This window comes from Sparus aurata, chromosome 14 (genome assembly GCF_900880675.1).
Source record: "Sparus aurata chromosome 14, fSpaAur1.1, whole genome shotgun sequence".
In the NCBI taxonomy this organism is placed as follows: Eukaryota; Metazoa; Chordata; class Actinopteri; order Spariformes; family Sparidae; genus Sparus; species Sparus aurata.
Genome location: NC_044200.1, coordinates 3,129,297 through 3,152,980, shown reverse-complemented (window position 1 = coordinate 3,152,980; position 23,684 = coordinate 3,129,297). Strand labels below are relative to the sequence as shown.

At 40.5% G+C, this 23,684-nt stretch overlaps 1 protein-coding gene across 3 annotated transcripts in view; it reads right to left on the bottom strand.

Annotated features, from left to right (window-relative positions):
* The window catches only part of large1 (LARGE xylosyl- and glucuronyltransferase 1), a 140,490-nt gene that overhangs the window by 76,245 nt on the left and 40,561 nt on the right, over positions 1-23,684 (bottom strand). For all 3 annotated transcript variants that reach the window (XM_030440154.1, XM_030440152.1, XM_030440153.1), the window contains exon 2: positions 22,024-22,210. In XM_030440154.1, coding sequence (XP_030296014.1) covers positions 22,024-22,129 — 106 coding nt within the window. In that variant the 5' untranslated portion in view covers positions 22,130-22,210. The remainder of the gene's footprint in view (positions 1-22,023; positions 22,211-23,684) is intronic.

Here is a 23,684-nt window from a genome sequence, read left to right as displayed (position 1 = left end):
TAACATTTTATGTTAGTTATTAACTTATTACAAACTTAAATGAACCCTTTGGTTCAACAAAACACTATTATTGAGCAACCTACTGTTGCTGCAGGATTACAAATGACCTATGTGTATGAATGGTACTAAAACAAAGTTGACTTTGTTTCACCATCATCATATACAGTGCAATATCATTTCTCTAAACTACAAATAGATACATTTTTTAAGAAAAATTTTATTTCATTTGCTTCGGAACAAATGGAACAAGATCAAGATCTCTCATAACTTTTTTTGTTCACATAGGCTGCCAGAATCAGCAAAAAAGTTGCTTGTAGCTGCTTATCGGTAAGTTCCCTAGTAAGTTTTTAGCAGTATGCTAGTATGGAAGTTATAACTCAAATTTAATTTATTCATTGGTGGTGGGAAACAGATGGCTTTCAGTTTGATACCCATCTGTCATCTCAATCAATCACCAGTTACTTTAACCCAACTGGGCGAGTGTTGATCCCCTCTGACACAGGCTGTCAAATCAACTTTCCTATACTGAACAGGCTTACAAAGAACATCAATAAACTCCAGTACATGTAGATGTTATCATTTTTCTTATGGTTTTGTGATTTATCATCACTAAATATGGGATTAGGGATGAGATAAGGTCATTTTCCAACTCCTCTTAGGTCTTGGCTTGGTTTGTTCTCTAATCAAGTGTGTTAATGAAGTGACACATTTTGTTTCCCCTTCAGATTTATTGTCCCCTGTGGCCATAAGCTATGAAGGCAGGCAGTTTATACATGGGTCCTTTCAACCATGTAAAGCCCTCTGCCGCAGAACTAAAGCACCTTCTGGAGTCCATTTTGTCAGGCTGTAATTAATTTGCAGAGTGGATTTTCTGGGCCTAATCCTACTGAACTGGATTGAATGACCATTTGTTTGTCCTGCTCAGAGATTGCATATGGCATTTTCAGGGCAACAGATGCACCTGGGCCTTTATCCGGCCAAGCCAATTCATTTGGCTTTTAGGTATTTGTCATGAAACACTTCATCTGCATGAAAACAAAAGCCTCAGTAAAACAAATTTAGTCAGTAGTGGGGGTAAATAAATTAGAATAGTACAATGCACGTAATTTACATCTAAGAGAAAACCTCCAGAATAATTTGTTTAAACATTGATCATGCTCAGCTTACATATGTTGTACATAAACTGTATCAAACTTGATGTACGAAATATTAATTGTTACATGGACTTTATCTACTCAGTGTGCAGATGTGCTTTAGTCGGATGAAAATAGTGATCCAGTTTCTTTGAGGGAATAATGACAGTAACCTGTATTTAATGGTTTACTTGAACCTACAGTATCTCCTTAAGCCCCACATCAGTAGTTCACTGAAGGGCTACACGATATGGTACACAAAAAAATGTTTTGATAGATATTATGATTGTGATATGAGTCATGTATAGTGGGAATGATCGTGCATCACAATTCTCATTTTCACTGACAATAATGATGATGTGACATATGTTGACATCTGTACCAAACAAACAAAATGTTTTCTTACATCTAGAGAACTACACTTGCAGGCCAGGTAAGCTCTGCAGCACTACAGTACTTGTTCTACTGTTTCATCCCAAAACCTTTACCAAATAGTTACAGCTTTAGTGATCTGGCAGCCCTAGTTCACATCAATAATTAATTGACCGGGCTTCTCTAAACCTCTCCTGAAGAAAAGAATGAAAACAACAGATTACCTTAAACTCTGAAATTGGAGGCATACATCAGAGTGAGCCAGACACTTTATTCAATGCTAGTCTTTAACAGATCAGAGTAATTGACAACATGTAGTATGAAGCAGCTTTTCCTGCTAATGCAAACACTTCCATTCATGGGAAATTTGCTAAGACAACAGGTAAATATGGAGGGACGGATGGCATGAAATAATGATCACTGTGAGAATGGTGTTGCATTAGATAGTAACCACATAAGATGCAGTTTTGTACTCAACTGAGTGTTCTTATGTTAAACAGCTTTACACTTGCTGCCACCGATGCATCTATTACCCAGTTTGTTTATTGGCTCAGGTGTAGAAGTAACATACACTCTGTAATGTCTACAATGTACACCTACATTGTGTAGGTGTACCTGGGCCCATGAGTGATTCATGACTGTTTGGATGCCATGCTCCCAGTGCATTCATGTATGTCAGATTGAATTGTCATCAGCTGTAAAGCTCCATTCCTCTCCTCGTGCTCTCAGGCAGATCTCTGCTGGGCGGTGGCAGCACATCCATCATGTGATGGCATCTGCTCACCTGGCAGACAGCGTAAAACACCTCCACACAGGAACAACAGCCAACCGGCATTTTGTCTAATCACTTGGAAAAGGTAAACGGAGTAAATAGGAATAGGAGAGATTTAGCCTTATTCAATTTTTTCGGCCTTTGTATGGCTTTATTGATAGGACAGCTTCAGAGATAACAGGAAACAGGGTGAGAGAGGGGAACGACACGCAGCAACGGGCCTCAGGCCAGGACTCGAACCTGGGGCCACTGCAGCGAGGACAAATCCTCTGTACATGGGATGCCTTCTCTACCAACTGAGCTAATCGGCACCCTAGTATTATTAAACTAATCAAATAAATTGTACTGATCTATTTACTGATTTACCATTTATTTCAGCAGGCGGAGATTCAAAGGGTGTATCTTGTATTTAAAGAACACATTTAATGAAGGATCAACAATAACTGCACCTTATCCTGCCATTAATGTTGGCAAAATAAAAAAATCATTATTCATAATTTCTATCAACAAATGTCAAATACTGTATGACCTGTGCCTTAGGAATAACGGAGAACCTCGATGTAAAACTTATTGTTATGCACCAAAATACAAAGGTTAAATCCCTGTCTATGATAATTATTTGGCATAAAACCTGAGTGATTCTTCTATTGCAGCCAAAGTATAACTTATACATAACATGTTATGGCAATGTAATCATTTTACTGAAAACCTTAAACAAGCGTGCAGCAACACTGGACCCAATAAAGAATAATTATATCCATAGTTTGGCCGTCATCTCTAGAAGTCGACCAATACTCTACAAATGTAGATACAGATAGCAAGAAGTCAGAAGTTCCAATATCAATATCTCGGGCAAGAAACACACATTCTTTTACCACACTCACTCACATGTGGTTATCACATAACATTTGAAATTAAAATATCTATTATCATGTAGTAGGTTGTATCTTGCAAGTAATGTCCATGATCCTACCGACGTTCACTCTCTGTCTAAAATGATCAAATGTTTTTTTCTGGCAAAAAAACATGTTAAATGTGGCAGGCTGTAAAAAATACTGGATTCAAACGTTGGTTTTGCCCTGGGCAAACAAGTTATCCTTCTGGGCAGGTAGGAGACATCGGGAGATCCCAAAAATACCTTAAACATACAATCTGCTGCTGCTGGAGAATAGGTAAATCATGTTTAGATTGTTCCCCCAAGGTTTATGTAGAGAACACAACATACAGAGTGATGAGGTCACAAATGGGGCTATGTTGAATCAGGAAATAGGTTTTCAGACAGTTTGGGTAACATTCCCCATTCTTTGTTTTTCTCAATCGAAGCAAATCTGGAGGGGTTTTTTTTCACCCTGTCTTATTGTCTCGTCACTCTAAATTACAAAATAAATTACTCTCTAACAAAGTTTCTTCCCCTTTAATTAAAATCATTGTGAAAGCATGTTTTTGTGTTAACTTGCTATACTTACACTCACCCATCTACCCTATGTGAGGGTTGATAAGCCTTATGGCAGCCATATTGATCCACTGAAGGGCATGTGTGTACCCAACGCGATCTGTGTGAGTCCGGACGGATGGATTGCTGCCTAATCTTGGCATTGACAGGGATGGTCTGATCCAGTCAGTGAGAGGGGTTCAGAGACTCACAACAGCTTAATAATAAAAACTGGACTGTCAGTGACCTTGAATGGTGCTAGATGGTTAGATGGATGGTATGGATGGCTACTAACAGGTTAAATAAACCAACATTATTAATTCATGGTTTATTACATAACGACACAATGTATCATGTACAATCAGTCAGTTTTTACTTGTATTGCCAATGTGTGGATACTAAGTTTGTTCTTGATTGCTGAACATACATTGTAGTCTTGTGTATTTTTTTTTTATCCTGTTTGAGTTGCACCTTAAACTACACATTCAATGTTTGGCAATTTAAATGATAATTTTCCAACTTAAGACAGTTGCAGTTTGTCATCAAACTAACAAAATATAAGATTGTGAAAATACATAATTATAAAGACTACACAGCCAACAGTCCGATTATGGTAAATGGACTTGCATTCCTCGCTTTACAACACTTCAAGAGCAATTTGGGGTTCAGAATCTTTTTCAAGGATACTTTGATATTTACTTTTTTATTTATACGTTTGTTGTTTTAAATATTGTAAAGCTGGTCCTGTAAATTAGCAGCTCACAGAACCGACCATAAAGGAGAGATCCTTTCACATAACTGCAGTTGTCGATATTATCAGATTTATGTTGAGTGTGATGCTGTAGTTCACTGAGCGATTTAAGCCAAAACTATATAGCAGAGGAGACAAACAGTAACCTTCAATTAAAAGTAAATCAAATTTAATTAAAGTTCTTAATTCTTACATTTTAAGAGGGAAATCTATAATGTCCAACATCCCAAAGCTCTATGTTACTAACAGAGTGATTTATCAATAATATACAGCACCTTGTCATTAGTGTGGATTATAAAAATGAAAGGATCTAAGACTAAAACACAAGGAAGGCCCCTTGAAGTCCTTTAACAGACCAACAGAACAAGCTGCATAAAGTTGAATTTTATCAAAGCTATTACAAATATAATTCAGAACCAAACAGTGTACTGAAATGATGCTGTGGCACACCAAGGAATGTTATGGCTTACATGCCCTTCAGTTTATAATAACAGACAGCAGAAATAAGTATCACCACAATCATTTGGTCATTCAAAAGACCTTTTGTCTGTGAATCTCACCGTTTTGTCTGTTTGGTTTTAGATCTATGACATTCTCTGGCCGTAAAATTTGGAAATTAACCAAAAAATAATAGGGGAGACCAGGGACAGTTGTAACACTTTTTTTTTTGCAATTTTAGCAATACATCAAAAACCATTTACACTGGAATAATCAATTTATTATATTATAAACTTCAATCTGTCAGCTGCTGAAATAATGTATTTTAGTAGTTTTATGAAATATGTACAGGTTGCAAAATTGATTTTAATACAGTCTCTCCACTGTTACAACCGCCCCAGTGTACAGGGACGGTTGTAACACACGTCAGGGATGGTTGTAACATGTCTAAAATATACACAATGAATCAATCATATGGAAAATATTATTTATCAGTCACGTTATTGTGCCTATTAATTTCATGTTTTTAAGTAATGATTACCTTTTTTTTCATACGACATGACAAAAAAGTGGTGAAGCCATCAAATTATAATGCAAGAAATTTATTAAATGGGTAGAACACCTAAAAAAAGTGCACATTTTACTTTAATTGCTTAATTTACCTTAACTTGACAGCTTCGGAGTCATTGGAATGGTTTGTGACTTTTTCTGGGGTGAATGGTGGCCGTCTCGCTTCCCCATAGCGCAGTGGTGACAAACTGATCCAGTAGAGGGCCGCTGTAGCTGCAGGTTTTCATTCCAACCAAGCAAGAACACACCCAACAAATCAACTGTGCGAAGACAATTCAATTGATTGAATAAGTTGAATCAGGTGTGTTCTTACTTGGTTGGAATGAAAACCAGCAGCCACAGCAACCCTTTGCTGGATCAGTTTCTGTGAGTAGAAAAACCTGCCATGCAACTTTGGGCCGGCTAGAAAACAGCAAAGAAATTGCCAAAACTGCATAGCTCCCTTTAATACCAATATCTGCAACTCTATGGTCACATTATGCTATATAAGAAATGAGACTGACAACTTCTCTCATGAAATGCGCAACAGCACACAACTTTAATAGCACAATCTGCTGCAGAATGAAAAAAGCAAGTTTTAACAAGATGAATATGGGTTATGAAAATGTTGCCGTCTTTCTGCTCGGAAGAATGGTGCTGGCTGCACTGTGTTGATGCTATGACCTGCACCTTCTTCTTGTACACTTCTGTTTGACAGTGTGCCTGCAGTGCATGGCTGCCCTTGTTTGCATAGTTAATAGCCGTTTTTATACTGGGCAGCAAGCCGCCAATTTGGCCGTCCTTTTTGCGGCCAGGTCCGTGGATTTAGACAAAAGGGTGGTATATTGGGGGTCTGTTCTGGTCCGCCAATTTTACGCCTCACAGGGTACACTTTTTTCCACCTCCACTGCGATCTAAATCCGAGACGTCGATATGCTGGAAATTGTGTGAGATGGCCGGAGGTGTCAATGACCTGCACTGTTGTGCGACCCACAGCCGGGGAGTTTTAAAACCAGGAAACAGCTGATCACAGCAGTCAGTCCATCATTTCATCCGCGGACGTCAAGATGAGCAACTGGAAAGTCGCTGAGATCCAGGAGATGCTAGCATCTCCTCGGTCTCTGTAGCTGTTTGGTTGTGTCGGCTTGTTGTTGTAGCGGCAAGCTACGAACGGTTGCTACTTTCAAATTAAAGGCCCCCCGCTCAGAACCCAGTTCTAAACTCCAATGGGGTGCGATGTAAAGCTCTTATTTTGAAGACAAATTCGTTGTCTTTCTAACAGAGAATGCAACGTACTTTACCTTCAGCCTTGGATGTAATTTTGGGGGGGGACACAGGGGACATGTCCCCTGCACATTTTCAAAAGGCTGTTTTGGTCCCCTGCAGTTTTTACCATCCAAAACCATGTTACGCTATATTTAACAGAGATGCGTCAAGCGGAAAATGGTCGCTCAAGCTAAAGCCTGTTTCCATGAGTTTAGACCCGCCCACAAGCTCCTTGATTGGCTCTGCTGTTTCTTGTGTGATTGGCCGTCCCTGCTGTCACTCCATCTTGCTTGCACACTGGTCTGCTAGTTGCCCAGGAGTCCTTATTAATCTGCCACTGTAATCTGCCTGTCACGTCCACTAGAAGGATTGTAATATCAGAGGTTTCATTTACATTAACGTTTGAATCGGTGTCCATGTGCGTATGTGATTGCGTGTGTGTATGTGCGTTTGGTAATTAGGCGCAGCCAGGATGTAAATTACCAAATAATAGCCGGGTCGTTTATTTGTTTCAATCACTTAACAGACCAGGCGTTTAATTCAACAGTTGTGCGTCTTCTGCAAGTGAAGTTGTTGCGGCGGAGGAAACTCCTCATCTCTGCTGTCACTCACGGTGGCGTACATTTGTTTCTCCATCGCCCTGATCATTTTGCGGGACACTCTCTCGTGGCATGCCTGTTTGCTGATGACTCATTCCCGCATGTTTATCTCAGGCTCCTCGCTAGCCTTCTTCCTCACTCCAGCAGGCAGCCTGGCCCTGTTGCTGTCCTCCTCGGACAGACGCTGAAGCTCAGTTTTATTTTTTCGCCAATCTCTCACTCTGTTGGGGTTGACAGAGAAATCTCTAGCGGCTGCTTCTCCAGAGTTCTCCTCGGCAGATTTTACAACAGAATTTTTAAATTTCAAGTTGTACTTTTTTTTTTTTTTCTGCACCGGAGCCATGGCGATCATCAATGTGATACTGACTGACAGAAAGCAAGCACAATACATGAAAAAGGCGAAGAACAGAAACATGCAGTGTCAGTGGTCACGTCTTCTTCCTTGATTGAAAAAAATAAATAAATTAGACTCAGCATTTATTTGGAACCGGCAGTTATTTACCAAAATATACACCTGCACCCGGCGTTTAAAGGGACCCTGTGGTTAATTGAAACCTGGCTATTATTTGGTAATTTACGGTACTCAAAGAAATCCGTTATACCCATCCTGCAACACCTTCACTGGCTCCCAATAAAGCAGCATATCCACTTCAAGATCCTCCACATCAATTACAAAACTCTCAATAATCTTGTAAAGTGTCTTTGAGTTTAATTTAAAGTGCTGATAAATAAAAATATATTATTATTATTATTATTATTATTATTATTATTATTATTATCATCAATTATTTTTTTTATAACTGTAGAGCCTCAACAAGATTTTAAAAAAGCTTATATTTAATGCCAAAGAGATACACTTATTTTCATGTATTATTTTATGTTGAAAGGCTGGAACTGTTTAAAAAAAACACCAACAATGAAAGATTTAGGGAAAAATACAGTAAAACCTCAGATTACAAATGTGATTTTATACATCCAAATTCATGAGAATTGTGAAACTAAGTTTTTTCCTCTATAAAATGAGGTCTGTTTACCATATATTCCAAAAATAAGTGTAAAATTGGTGGTACTGTGTTGGAGTGAGTGGAGTGGAGTGGAGTTGACTAACAAGGTGAAACACAGAATTGGGTGATAATGTTTTGCTACATGCTTCACAACCAGTCAAACCAAAAAAGGGAACAGTAAACTTAAAAGTAGCAATAGAAAACTAGAAGAACTACTAGAAAACACAGTGAACTGAAAGAGTTGGAGTTTTATTAAAAATACTTGTGTCCCCCCCCACCTCTGAAATCAAAATTTCGTCCTTGCCTTCAGCCTCCAGTCAGTTCACTCACCTCAGCATCATCGACCAGTCTTGAAAATGAGTTGTAGAGATAGAAAAGTTGTTTTTATCAAATTCAAGGCTCCCTTCAGGCACGCACATGTTTGCAGTTCACTGATAATCTCTTGTACACGTCCATGTCCCGTCCATACGGGGCGTTACAACTGTCCCAGTATCACCAACCATGTTTTCATCTCATGTGAGCTAGCTTGACTGCTAGTTTGACACTTGTTAACCATTTCTATTTTTAGCTTACAAAACAGTGATTCTAATAATACTTGTTTGAATTCATAGACATTTGATCTTATAACAGCATCCAAAAAAGTACATCAGAAAGAAAAGTAATTTTTTTACCTCAAAAACACCCTTGTAGATAACGCTGCAGGAAGTTTCAAATGTGGCTTCCTTTTAAGCAAGAATGGAGGGAAACTAACTGAGCATGAGCACAGTGAGTGTCATCACTCTAGGTTGTTTCTGATTGGAGAAATTCAAGGTGTTACAACCATCCCCTGTTACAACTGTCCCTGGTCTCCCCTACACACTAGTTGACAAATCTAACTGATTTATGCATAAAAACACAAGGCAGTTTCCTCATGCACACTTTTCAGTGATTCTTGAGCTCTGGCTAGGACTTTTAGATTCTCTCCTGCTGTGATCTAGGGCAACACTGTGGTGTAAATATGCATTATATTCCCAGAAACTCAAACGTCCCAATTATTGGGAAAAAGGCAATGTTTTGTTTTGCTTCGGGCACCATCTCCCTGCATATTCATGAGAAGAACGTAAATAAATCACGAGTTGCAGCTTTCAGTCAATTTGGCCAGTCGCCTTCTTAGTAAGCATATTCAGTATAGACTGCTGTGTTTTCCTCAGATTCTGTACAGTGTGCAGTATAAAGACAATTTATTGAATGTTTTACACCATCATCATTGATTTTTGTAGATATAGTATATGCTTAATATACATTTTATGCAGCAAACACTTCCAGTGATGCCAGTAATGCGTTACTTAGCAATGCGTTACTCTAATCTGACCACTTTTTTCAGTAACGAGTAATCCAATGCGTTAATATTTCCAAACCAATAATCAGATTAAAGTTACTTATTCAAGTCACTGTGCCTTACTATCATTTTGTCATTTTCCTTCATAAGAATATATATTTTTGCTTTCTTCTTGCGTCTCGGGGAGTGATGTCACGTATGTGACAAGTCACGTTTTTCAGCGTGTCCTCACGTGCAACACCACGCAGCGACACAAACACAAACAACAATGGAGGGAGGAGAGAGATGGACGTTTTCATAGCTGGAAATACAGTCATTATTTTGAGATTGTGTCAGCTAAAGATGAGAATATTAAGGTTCATTTTACACTCTGTGCCTCGACTTCTGCAGGAGGTCCCCCACCACCCAAACAACAAAAGCTGGACTTCGGTGCAAAACAAGTAAGTGGGGGAGAGTTGAAGAAGTTGGTCGGGCGGTATGTTGTGGTGGAAATGCTAAACACGGTTGACTCATCCTCGTTTGGTGCCATAATAAACAAGATCCCTACAACTATCAATGCCTTGCTTGGCATTACTGTTAAAAATGCACTTCCAATAAAGTGAGTATTGGCAAAACCGGTTGTCATTTTTATGTTGAGGCGGCGGGGGTGTTGTGGGCAGCTGCTAAATGTAACTAATAAAATAACTTGTAATCCAACTTAGTTACTTTACTGATCACTTGCTTTTGAAAGTAACTAAGTTACTTTTTAGAGGAGTAATCAGCAATCAGTAATCAGATTACTTTTTCAGGGTAACTGTGGCAACACTGAACACTTCAAACATGTTGGGACGAGAGCAACAAAAGACAAGGAAAGTTGTGGAACGCTGCAAAAACACCTGTTTGGAACATTCCACAGGTTGGCAGGCTCATTGATGACAGGCAGTGATTGGGTATGAAAGGGGCATCCTTGTAATGGATGGATGAGACAAGTTTCGTCCCATTGTGAAACACTCAACTGTATAAAGGATGTTACTCAATGGGCTTGGGAACACTTAAGTCTGTTGTCAGTATACGCAGGTGTTATAAAATTCTGTTTTTCACTTTATACAGCTCATAACTTTTTGGGAATTGTGATCGATCTTTAAGGCTTCCACAGACAACTTTTCAGGCAAATTGTGGAAATTGCCATGTTTAATGTGCTCTTTCTTCTTCTGTTACTCGTGACCTATAACCAATTGGACAGTGGTGTAAGTCTACCGAGCAGTGACTCCAGACAGAATTCAAGAATTTAAACCCCTTTCTTTTTCCTGACATCAGCTACTCGCGATAGTGAGTGAGGACTCTGATTGAGAATTCATTATTATCACTGACTGAACATCCTAATAGCAAAAATTAGTAGAATTTTGAGTTTTTTTTTCATACTTAAATTGATTACCATTGATTGGTTCATTAAAAATAATTTTGCAGGGCTCAGTTGAGCTGAATATGCCACCAAAATATCCACAACAACAGTACATGATTAAGTGCCTCCTTGCACAAGGCCCTGTATGCATAATCAGAGGGGGACGAGCTGCCAGCCACACTGACTGCAAACCAGTGGGGTATACTGAAAAAGACAGTCGCAACTCTAGCCCCTTTTGAGGAGTTGACGAGGGTAGTAAGCTCTGCCTCTGACTCAGCATCTGACGTCATCCCCAATGTCAGTGTCCTTAAACGCATTCTCACTCGAGAAACCGTGGCTGACGATGGAATCAAGACAATGAAAGTCATCCTCCTTGAAGCCGTGAACAGATGCTTCAAAGACAAGAGGCTCCATCTTATGTTAGCCACAAGGCAGCGCACGGCGCAGTGCAAGTGTGTCGTTGCTAGTTTCAGACTGATGCAGTTGTCATTTTCACACCCAGCATCCATGTTGTGAAAATAGCAAATGCACCTGCCCCCACCTTAAAATGAGGTGTGGTCTGGCCCACTGATGGAGGATTGCTATCTTCAGGCATCAGAAAGTGACAGCACCATTGACCAATCAATGGTCTTGTTATGATCCCAGTTTATGTTCTCTAGTTTCCTGTTCTGTCTAGCTTTTCCTCTTTCCAGTGTTTTTCGGTTCATTTCCTCACCTGTCCTTGTCCCTCTTCACTCAACCTGCTCCTAGTCCCGTCATTAGTGTGTCTGTACATAGTGTGTCTAGTGTGTCTTGTCTTCCCTCATGTGTTTGTCAGTTTATTCCCTGTTCCACGTGCCATTATTCCTCCGTCTTGTTTCTTTCCCCGTAATGTACCGTTCCTGTTCCACATTCTGTGTTAGCCTGTGTGCGTCTTGGTCTGTCTTCCCCCGTGTTCACCCTGTGTTCTCCACCAGCTTCTTCCCCAGTGTTTCCTCCAGTGTCTCCTCCCGCCTCTTGTATGGTATGTGTCTGGCCTGCAGTATATGTCTTAAATATTATTATCTATGGACCGCAAGCACTGTGTAACAGCATGAATAAACCATACAAGTTAAAAATGCAGTTCCTCTTTTCACAACATGGTGGCAGCACCACTCTGTAACCCTGTCTGGCACGGTGAACCATGCTGTGACCCCCTTGATCCTAATTTCTACAATGGCGACTGGAAGTAAAAACAGGAAAGCTGATAACGTGGGCCGCCGCTTCCAGGAGAGATGGACATTACAGTATATATATATATATTTTTTTTTTAAAAATATTTTTTTGGCCTTTTATGGCTTTATTGATAGTACAACTGAAGATATGACAGGAAACAGGGAGAGAGAGAGGGGGAGTGAGACGCAGCAAAGGGACCCAGGCCGGGAGTCGAACCCGTGTCCGCTGCAGAGCCTCGGCACATGGGACACGCACTCTACCAACTGAGCTAAACGGCGCCCCATTACAGTATTTTTTTACTGAAAACCGAAACAATTGTGACTGCCTAATTTGTCAAGAGGCTATTGCCTTATTTAAGGAATTCAAGGTAAAGAGACACTACCAAACAAAACACGCTAATTCATACGACAAGCTAACAGGGAGCGACCGTGCTGAAAAGGTCAATTAACTCATCGCTGCCTTGGCCATACAACAGTGATTCTTCTCGCGGGCCTGTGAGTCAAAGGAAAACACCACCAGAGCAAGCTATGAAGTGGCTATATATCGCTAAACATAGCAAACCTTTTACGGTGAGTTTATTAAAATGAACATAGCAGAAGAGCTGCTTGACATCAAAAGCCTTAAAGGCCAAACAAGAGGAACGGATTCATTCACTTCTGTTTGTTCAGCTGTTGATGACATCAAACTGCTGTGGAGTAAAGTTAGTGGGATTATTACTGATGGCGCACCCTCCATGGCTGATCTGTAACAAAGTTAGCGAAGAAGAAGCCAACGCTATTAGCTATTAAACTCCACTGTATAATTCACCAGCAGATTATGTTATGAAACCAATGAAAGACAGTCAACTTCATTCACTCTTAAGCCCTGAATCACATCCAGTTTCAGCAGTTCCTGCTCGACATCCAGGCTGAATAAGGAGATGTGTTATATCACAACAATATGAGATGGCTCAGTTGGGGATCTGCACTGCAGAGGTTTTTCTCTCTCCGAGAGGAAATTCAGCTGTTTTTACTCAAAAGGGACAACCAATGCAAGAACTGGCAGATACTGTATGGCTGGCAGATTTGGCTTTCTTGGTTGACACAACAAAACATCTGAATGCACTGAACGTGAGCCTCCAAGGCTAAGACCCAGTGGTGAGCCAGCTTTATGCACACATAAAAGCCTTTGGAACCAAGCTGCAACTTCTCCAAAGACACCTGTCATAGAAAGAGCCCAGCACCCATATTTTCCAACTTTGTGTGAGGTCATTGAGCAGCCGACACCAGCAGCTTTCTCTAATGAACTTATACCGGCAGCTGGACAAAGGTCGGTTTCCAGAAATGCGAACATTTGCAAAGACAATGCTGAGCTTGTTCGGCTCCACATATTTGTGTGAGCAGACACGTTCAGTCATGAACATTAACAAGAGACACCTCAGGTCAAGACTAAGTGACTCCCACCTGCGTGACATTTTACGCATCTCAACCACTGCTCTCAAACCACACCTGGCCTGTAAACTGAAGTCAAGAGCTCAGTATCACTCTACTCATTAATGTCAGTTTCCTGTGTCTTAGACATTTGAAATGAACAAATTCTAGGTTCTGAGTGTTTTGAATTATGTTTACAGAATTGATATGTCAGTATCTTAAATGGTAAATGAAAAATTACATGCACACGGACCTATGGCACTAATTGTATTTGTCTTTTGAAGATTTGTCTAACTGTTGGTATTATCTACCTACAGATGTGACACAAAGGCTTACTTTTTGAATGATCTTGTGTAAAAGACAGAACAGACAAGTTTCATAAATTACAAACTTGAATGTTAACAGACAACATTAATTTCCCACAATATGTAGTGTTTAAAATGAATCTGATCAGCCTCATGCAAGTTTTCTGTTGTCAAAGAGCTAGTTCTTTATGTTATTTGAGTCTTGAGATATGAAAGAAAAGCAGAATTGCTTTTAAGATTGTCACACCTCAGTGGGCTTACGTTTGGTTACATTTTCATGTAAAAAAGAAAAGAAAAAAAAGACAATTGTTGTAACATAGCAAATAAGTGTGTTAAATAAAGGGAATCATTTGTAACTTTCATGGTTCAAAAAGGCTCTGGAGGAGCCATTGGCCCTCGGGTATTTTCACATTATTAAATCTGAATTAGCACTGAAGTGCAGACCTACCTCAGCAAGTCAACATTTTGCATTCGGACAATCCACTGCTGTAGTGGAAGGCCAACCAACCTCAACTGCCTCTCTGGCAGCTAAATTGTTATATGCACCTTCAACAAGTGTAGAGAGCAAAAGGCTCTTCAGCACAGCCTCCACTATTACTGATGAAAGGAGGAGCAGGCTGACAGCTGAGAAGACTGAAGTGCTAATCTTTCAGAAGAAGAATCTTCCCTCATGTTAAAGTGAACAAACCTCAGTTACATAAGGACTGTTAAGAAACAGAAAAAGAAATGAGCCAGTGGATTTTGTGTTTTTCAGGGGAGGCCAAGTCTAAGCATCTTTGGGGAAAACTTGAACCAAATATTTTATGTTAAAATTGCAATTATCTTTTTATTCTGGAATTGACAACATATACAGGTGTTTTTCATACACTTAAAATCAAGAAGGTGACTTTATGTGAGTTATTGCACTGTTTGTTTGTTCTATATGTAGTATAGGCTACACTGAGTGTTGAGTGTTATCCCTAATTGTACACTGGGATTATAACACCTTTATCATAAATACTCAGAATTACACATTTGGACAAAGTTGCACTTAATTAACTTTGAATGTTTGATAAATGTTGCTAAAAGTTCTGTGTGTAAAGAAGTTAAATAACAGAAAGCAGCCCTACTGTAAAAATGATCCATGATGTGTTCTATGTATGTCTTTCTTTAGATAAGTAGAATATTTGTTTATATTAATATTAATGTTAATATTTGTTCTACAGTTTTTGCATGTTTTGAATTGGCTTTTATGTTTTTTAATGTAAAAGTTAAGCAAAGTTCTTCCATACAGATGTATCATCAATAGCTCTGTATAAGAGAGGGGGAAAGGCTGTGTCGGCCGATAGTGTTGTGTTGTCTTATCCGAATCGGACAATAAGTGGTATTGAGCCATCCCTACAAATTACTACATATGACTCTTTCTTGGGTGACATATTGTAAATGAGTTGCAACCTGGGGCATGGCAGATGAGGAGCTTTTACCAAAAAATAACTATTGTTTTAATGGTGCAAACAGATCTCATTATTTCAAATATGGCTATTTGAAAAAGATGGCAATGTCTTGGATTGAGAATGCAATTAAATATAATGAGTGATATCATTCTTTTGACCCACCTCTATCTCCCACTGAAAGTAAAATACATCTTCAGCTAGTGTTCCTCCTGAAAGGTGAAGCTGAAGCCTCGTGGTGAGGCAGAGAGCTGTACGTCTTTTCTGAAACGTGATTTAGCCCTGCATCAACAGGCTCAGAGACCTGAAACTGTCATGTTGTGCATGACTCAAATTACAGTGTTGTGGGGTGCGCTACACCTTCAAAGATGGTGATTAAATTATGAGAGAACTGGGACAAGTAAGAGGTCTGATGGAATTAGAAAGTGACTGAAATAGTAACAAGAAAAACTGATGTTGCCGCCTCTAAAAAATGTCTTCATGTGCCACTATGAAAGACCACCGGACATATCCATTTTCTTTTTTCTTTAATCCTACCCTAGAGCTCTTATCATAACCAAGTAACTCATTCCAGGCTTATGCTGAAGTCTTTCCCAACAGCTGTGATTGACATCACTGACCCCACCATCCCAGCGTCAGAAGCCCTTTTCACACAGAGATGCTGCATTATCGCAGCAACAAAGGCTTGCCTTTACGCAACCTTTGTTCACACTGAAAAAAGCAGTGCTGTCATAAAGCAGCTGGCGTTCCGGACCCAAAAAAGGCATGATGGCACACATCAAATCTGTTAATCTAAACATGTATCCACTGACTGTCTAAAATCATATGGATACTGTTATAATTTGTCGTGATTGATATCCTGACCCACCTTACATCGAGGAGTTAACATTAAAGTTACGTTTTTAACTATTTATTCACACAGGTAGGCTCGGACAATTAAGGCAATGTTAAAAATTTACATCAGTATAACATATTTCATATGTCAATTAATATATTGTTAACGAGCAAACAGCACTACATAAACTTGTTCTAGTTTTTGGGCTTGTTTGTTCTTTCTCTCATAAAATAAAAAGGGTTAAGTTCATAAATATCTGACCACTTGTACCCTTTGAAAACATAGCCATGTGCACTAATTGTGATGCATCGTAGAATCGAATCGAATTGTTGACTGGATTATCCTAATCGAATCAAATCATGAGACCACCGAAGCTTCACACCCCCTAATCATTTTGCTAGAAAAGTTTTTGCTGCTGTTTTACAGGCAGAAATGTTACAAAGAGCCAGTAGGACAGACAGGATGACAGACACTTTTCCATGTACGGATGCGGTATGTTTTTCCTCAATTAAGAAGCTGACGACCCAACCTGCTACCACAATACTGTTGTTTGGTCCTGTAACGTTGCTTTGTGGGTTGAAGTGTGGGACATTTCTCTTTTATTTGATGAGTGAAGGATCTGTTTAGACGTCAGACTGAATACCATCAGACCGTCACACTCCTGTCCCACCCTGCCAGCTAACCCTCACACACAGACGTTGTCTCTTGTCTGTTGCGGCTCTGTTACTACCTCCACTGGTGGATCAGAGGTGGAACAAATCTGTCACCCATTTAGCCTCGGTAACTGTCACACAGACGGCAGAATATTGGCGCAAGATTACCGCCTTGAAATGGCAGTGTGAATGGGGCCTGAAACTCTCATTCCTATGTGACATAGACATCACCAACAGCTGCTGAATCACTACACACAGAAACACACAACAAATCTGCAACTGTTCACAAACAAAACAGCAAACCCATGAAATAACCAGAGGCAGACATCAGATTCCAGCCTGTGTGTGGAGTCTTGGCTTGTTGACATGGGTAATGAAGGTAACTCTGGGGCAGCAAAGCTTCCTTGTTGCAGTGCCTTTACCCCACAGGGCCTTTCAGGGAAGACTGCTGCGTAAATGGGCCAAGTAAGTGGCTCCATGAACATTACAAACATCTCAGACATCATTTGTTTGATTGTTCTAGGTTGTATTTCTCTTCTGTCCAGACAACCATGTGTGGTCTGTATATGGCCTAAGTCATCCTGAGGACACAGGAACATTCATTTCCACTTCTGAGCTATGAGAAGAATGTTCTTCATAAATGGGTTCCCCGGAGCAGGTTCCTCTTTTGTTTTGAATATGAAAGACTGTTGTCCATTAAGAAAGCAGGCTTAAAGGGAACTTAAATGAATTCAGCAGGTAATGAAGTAATGAACAGGGGATCTAATTAACGGGAAAGAGACAGTATTTGCATACTGGGTTTTGGGAAAAATCCCAAAGCTGCTTAATTTCATTGAGACATTTTTATGTCATTGCATTTTCAGACCCCATTACTGCCAATTTGAATGAAATATGGGATTCACTAATCTTGTCTTCTGGGGCCAAGTGTGATTTGTTTTCTAACTTGCACACCAATAAGTCAAGCTAAAACTCAGTTTTTTTATTCATCTAATTATTCAGTCACTAATGTATTCCTTGTTCACTGCCTGCCCCGGAGTGGTCATTAAGAGGCATGGAAATGTCTACAGACCACTCAGTATTACAGTTTGAACATTTGCAGATTTGTTCATTCTTACCTAAAGAAAGCCATTTAAAAGTCAGCAACATCAGTATATGGCAATGTTTTGGAAGAATTTACACCAAGGAGAAAATGGTCTGACTGAGACAAGCCGAACCATAATGCAGACAGGATGAGATGGAAGCTTCAATAACCTTTTCTCATTTGAGAACGCAGGGCAAGGCTTACCATTGTTTTTAGCCTTGAGCTGAAGAAAATTGGCTTCCACACCAGATATAATATGTTTATAAAAGTTGAGGGAGAAGATGAAAAAATTATTTTGGCATGCGTCTCAATGTAAAGAATTAGGGGCGTTGTGTTTTTTTGAGACCCAACAGCCTAAAGGAAGAAGGTACATTGAATAACCTGCTCAGTCTGTACTCTTTACTCACTGTCAAAAATCAGTTCCTTTCAGCTTTATAAGGGGCAAGGCAAACTCGAACAGTGACTGGCCAATAAGAGCTGCTACAGTATACCTAGCGGCAGACTGAACAGTTCACATTTCACCTATGATTTGCAACATCACAACTTAACTTTATTGTCAAACTGATGACAGCCGATCAACAATCAGCATGAGCTGCAGACTCTCGATTAGGCTCTGTATCTGCATCAATCCAGAATCTTCTACGTCCGCATCGCTACACATCTTATGATCAAGAAATGTCCACACTGAGAGCTAGCTATCTGGCTGTCTGACCAATTCTTGATGATTTGAGCTTCTCTATTCAGCAAAAGTTTCATAATAAATAAAATGAGTAGTTTGAGCTCCTGTCTGTGTGCTCTCTTTGGTTGATGTTGGATTACGGTGACTGCTACAACATTACTTGGTTGAGTCAAGAGAAAGATGCTCGTACGCCCCACTACTCAGTCAGAACGCTATCCATTTCTCTATCACTTTCTGGTTTGTGCAGCGTGCCTCTCCATGTACTCACTTTTGTCACTTTTATTCTGCACTGCTTAACTTTACACAGTATGCACTGAGGCTTGAAAACCAAGCTTTTCTCCTAAATATTTCAAATACTCGTGTAACCCATACTGAGCATGAAGTGCTTAAGGTGAAAATGGAAATGTCAATATATATTGTGTTTTTGTCATATAGCCCGTCACAATATTATTTTAGGCCATAGTGCTCAACCGTAGTTGGTACTAATAAAGTATTCAGGTTACATACCCAGCCCTAGCCCAATCCAGGGAAAACAGCCCCAGACCAAAGTATACAAAAGTATGTGGTAAGGGTGCCCATGTACATTTAGCGCTATAGTGTATTTTTCTATTGAGAAGACCTTATTCTCTCAGCAGTGCTGCTCTTTGTGGAAGCTCACCCAGACAAAACACTGAAGACCCCAGAGACTCTTTCTCTGTGTGTCAGACAGATAAACACAGCGGAGAAGAGAAAGAGGAAAAAACAACAGTCAAGATGGAGACAGAGCCACGACAAGAGGTCAGCCAGTGATTGAGAGAGCGAGCGAGAGAGAGAGAGTGTGTGTGGTGTGTGAAAGGGAGTGTGTGTGTGCTCATGGAAGCACATTGTTCCCGTCTCACACATTCAGGCCTCACCTACTGATGCTCCCTGCAGCCAGGTCCTTTCACAACTTATCACACTCCCAGAAACTACTCCCCACTGCCAGGAATTTACTGCCAAATCTAATAATTACTTTGCAGACCTTGGTGACTATTGCATTATGGGAGCGTATTCACACACACAGTCTCCAGTGACTGTGACCCCCAAGTCAAAATTGTCAATTTAATCATAATTAATAATGGCACAACTGCAGCATTTCAATCCTGTGAGTCAAAGTCATTAAAACTGCTCCAAGAACTCCTGGACTTTATTGTCTGGAAGAAGTAATCAACTTTGGACAGGCCTCAATAATTCATTAATAAACCACCTCCAGAAGAAAAGAGGAGGGAAGGGTGACTTTGTCGACAGGAAATGTGTTTCCTCACACTTTCTGAGACAATTATGAGTCTTTTCACACAGTAGGGCTCAAAAGTTTCCAGCCACTCATAAAGAACATGTACATCGTGGCAGTCTTTATTTCCAATGATTATACAGCTCTAATGTCTCTGTGATGTTGTCACAAAAACATTCATTCATCATGCTTAAGTGATACATTTTTTGTAGGTCATTTGAAAATGTGACCTTCAAAGGCCTCACCTTCTCTCCTCCAAACATATTTCTGCTCATTGCGGCCAAACAATTCAATGTTTGTTTCAGAGGTTTCCTCCAGAAGGTTTTTTTCTTTGTACGTTGTGATCAGCAGAACCTTCAGTCGAGCTTGAACATACTTCGTCTGGAGCAAAGGGCTTCCTTCTGACATGGCAGCCTCTAAGCTCATGTTGCATTTCATAATTCATAATCACTTAATTTTAGACTTTGATCTACATATTATTTTTGAAGTGGACTCAATTAAACTTGAAATAAATCTAATCCTAGGTGTGATCCATATTAGAGAAGTAAGAAGCCCATGATTGTGTGTCATGTGGGGTCCCTTTTCCATTAAATTTGACCCAGCTGATATATATGCAGTTTGGTGATGGTGTATGCCAAAAAGAAATCTACCCAGCCCAGATGTCTAGACACATAAAGATCTGTCTCCACATGTCAAAGGTAAAGTGAGCCTAAATCCAACTGTCCACCCGCCGGACTGAGTCCTCATGAACTTTAGTCATACGTACTGTGGTGGGTTTACTTTCATCACAGTCAGGCTTGCAAGGGCACAAGACTGCATAGCTTATATAAGCTGCAGATAGACAGGCTCTCAGAACCTGCAGACTCCCTAGGAATGCACCCACAAACAGTGCGTTTACATGACACTCAAGAAAACCGAATTACTGTGTTAGTCTGACTATGATTGGATTTTTAAGATGCATGTATACACCTTAGTCTGACTAAAATCGGACCGGATCGGATTTCTCATAGTCAAATTAAAGCACCCAGATTATTCGATTGATAGTCGCATTACTCCTGCATGTCTACGTTCCATCAGATCGGATCGGAATTTGCATTCTGCGCAGGCGCGAGATTTTTTCCCCGGGGCCGTGAGCCGGAAGTAGATGGACGGCGGCAACGTCTTTCCTCCGAAATCACCGCAAGAAAGAGCGCCATTGTGCATCTAGTTTGTGTAATTATCATGTATACCATATACGAAATGTACAAAGATGTAGCTTCGTCTCGCTCTTCGTACGCCATCTTTCTTGAATGCCGAGGCAGCTGGTGACGTAAAGAGGTCAGCCGGAGGTGTCTCTGTTTCCACTAGTTGAAATGGGTACAGCGCCACCTAGCGTACCGGGGTATGACATGCTTCGGCCCAATACTCCGATTTTCTCACCGGCATGTATACTTGGATAATTGCAGTTGTCTGGTTGAGTAGCATAGTCGAACTATGGCTGTAATCTGACTAAACTGTGCATGTAAACGCACTGAAAGTCTGTGTGCGCCAGTGGAGAAGTTCAGACATTTGGATGCAGCCTAATGTTTTCTGATGTTTACTTTCAGTGTTGACGGGCAACGAGGTGAGCAAGGCAAACAGAATGATGTAAAGAGATAACCAACACCAAAAGTACTTCAGGTTCACATCAATGCCAGCTCAAACCTGAATCTGTCAAAGGGACATCCTGCATCAGCTTCATAATCCAATATATTTTGAACAAAGTGATCATTGAAGCCGGGTTGAAAATCCAGATCAACACGAATGTGTCTATAGAGGCATACACTCTTCCATCAGCAAGTCAATGTGGAATCATAGATACTTTTTGAAAGGAGCAAACCACTTGGGAGATGCTGTGGGCAAACAAAACTATCACCTCACCGGTACCCCCCGAATTGTTATACAAGCAGGCACACACCTGGCACACAGTCTGAGCTTTTGTGTCAGGTTTTGTAAAAAGACACTTGCTGTGTTGGATGTACAGTTAAACATACAAAACATGCAGAGACAGGGATGTGCACAATGCTGCAATATTAAGCCTGCAAACATTGATCTAACACTGTCATGACATCGTGTCCCTTCCGATACCAACACATGGTTATGAGGTCACCTGGTTCCCAGCTCATTTCATTGCATGTTAGAGAAGTGTTCTTACCTTGAAAGCTCCCAACTGATAGGTAAAGCCAGGTGAGTGCTGGGATGAAGAGCAGGGCGAGGGAGGCCGCCAGGAACTTCCTGCGCCCGCGACACATTCCCAGCATCCTCTGGACCAAAGCAAATGGAAAGAGAGGTGAAGTGACCTCTATGTGGGTAGCAGCTGTTGTCCAGGCTGATTCATGGCACTGGAAGAGAAGGAAAAACTAGGTTAGAGAAGGAGACATTCCACATGCTGAATGGACATGGTTACAGCTGAGCACATGGTTTCAGCTGTGACCACAGGAAAACACAGCTCATCTTCTGAGCCCACAGATTTCTGGATTAATTTACTAAGGATTGTAGACTTCAACACTTTTTATTAGTTTCCGTTCTCAGCTTTAAATGGGCAACAGAAAAATCTGAAGCTGAAGCAGTGCAATGTAGCCAAAAGCCTAAATAAGGCTTGAACAGGTATTTGAACATGTCTGTTTGTATCATTGAGCAGTGTATGACATCCTTCCAGCATCTGCACTGTGTCACTGTGTCTGCCTGCTGACTGGATCTGCCAAATGTGGTGACATTTGTACCAGTATATTGTTGATATACCAAAACACCAAAATTGTAGTGCAGCATGACTTTATGTCGGATTATAATACAATTGGAAAAGTAAAGTCTGCAACAGATTGTGTACGTTTCCTATAATTTGGAGAGTGTTTAACTGACCTGGAACTGAAATACTGTTGCAAACCAAGTATATCAATAGTGGAGGGCAAACATGAAAGGGAAACCAAATGTAATTATGTCTAAACAATGAAATCCTGGAACACTAATAGCAACAACTTTCTTACAACCACCCATTACTGGATTTGTACCAAATCTGGCATGGTACTGCAGGTTTGGCTGAGTCATTCAGTAAACTAAGTACAATTATAACTAGATAACCTATGTTTACTCTGCTACATCCAGATTTGTATTAGGATACACAAATTACATTCACTCATAGATACCAGCCACCTAAATATGCCTGGTATTTTTCATCAAGATCCATGTATTAATCTGTGAGAAATTAACTGACAAAATCAAATTCAGCTACATAGCACCTGACTATGGGTGACTACACCCTGGCATGTAAACAGCCTATCATATCCCTTGAAAATGAAGCGTGCTACAAGTGACACACAGACAGCCAATCACTTATCATCTGTGTAGTTCAGCTGCACCATCAGCATGTGACTGACAACAACAGAAGAGTATGTCCACAGGCGCTGTTCTCACAAGACCAGCTGTGCTCCGCCTTACAAGCAGCAGCCATGCTGGCAAACACACCAGCCTCTATCTCAGTCCTCTGCTGCTCCTCTCGGTCACTCATCCTCTGGAGTCGCTCTTTGCTGCCAGAGTGTGTCCGGGATCGTTAGGGTACATTCAGATAAAAAAGAGCCGCCATCCGGCCTGTTCGCTCTACCTACGAGCCAATAGACACTGCAGCTGCAACAGCCAAAGTGGTTGGCGCGACCAGCAGGGCAACTACGACTCCGTTCTGCTGCACCAGCTCAGCTGCTGGCTGACTGTTTTACAGACCAACTGTGAGAACAACACGAGCACAACTCAATTAACACCAGAGTGAGAAAATGAGTGCCGCCAGACAGGATATGTATAAAAAAGAGCAGGATGGCTTACCAG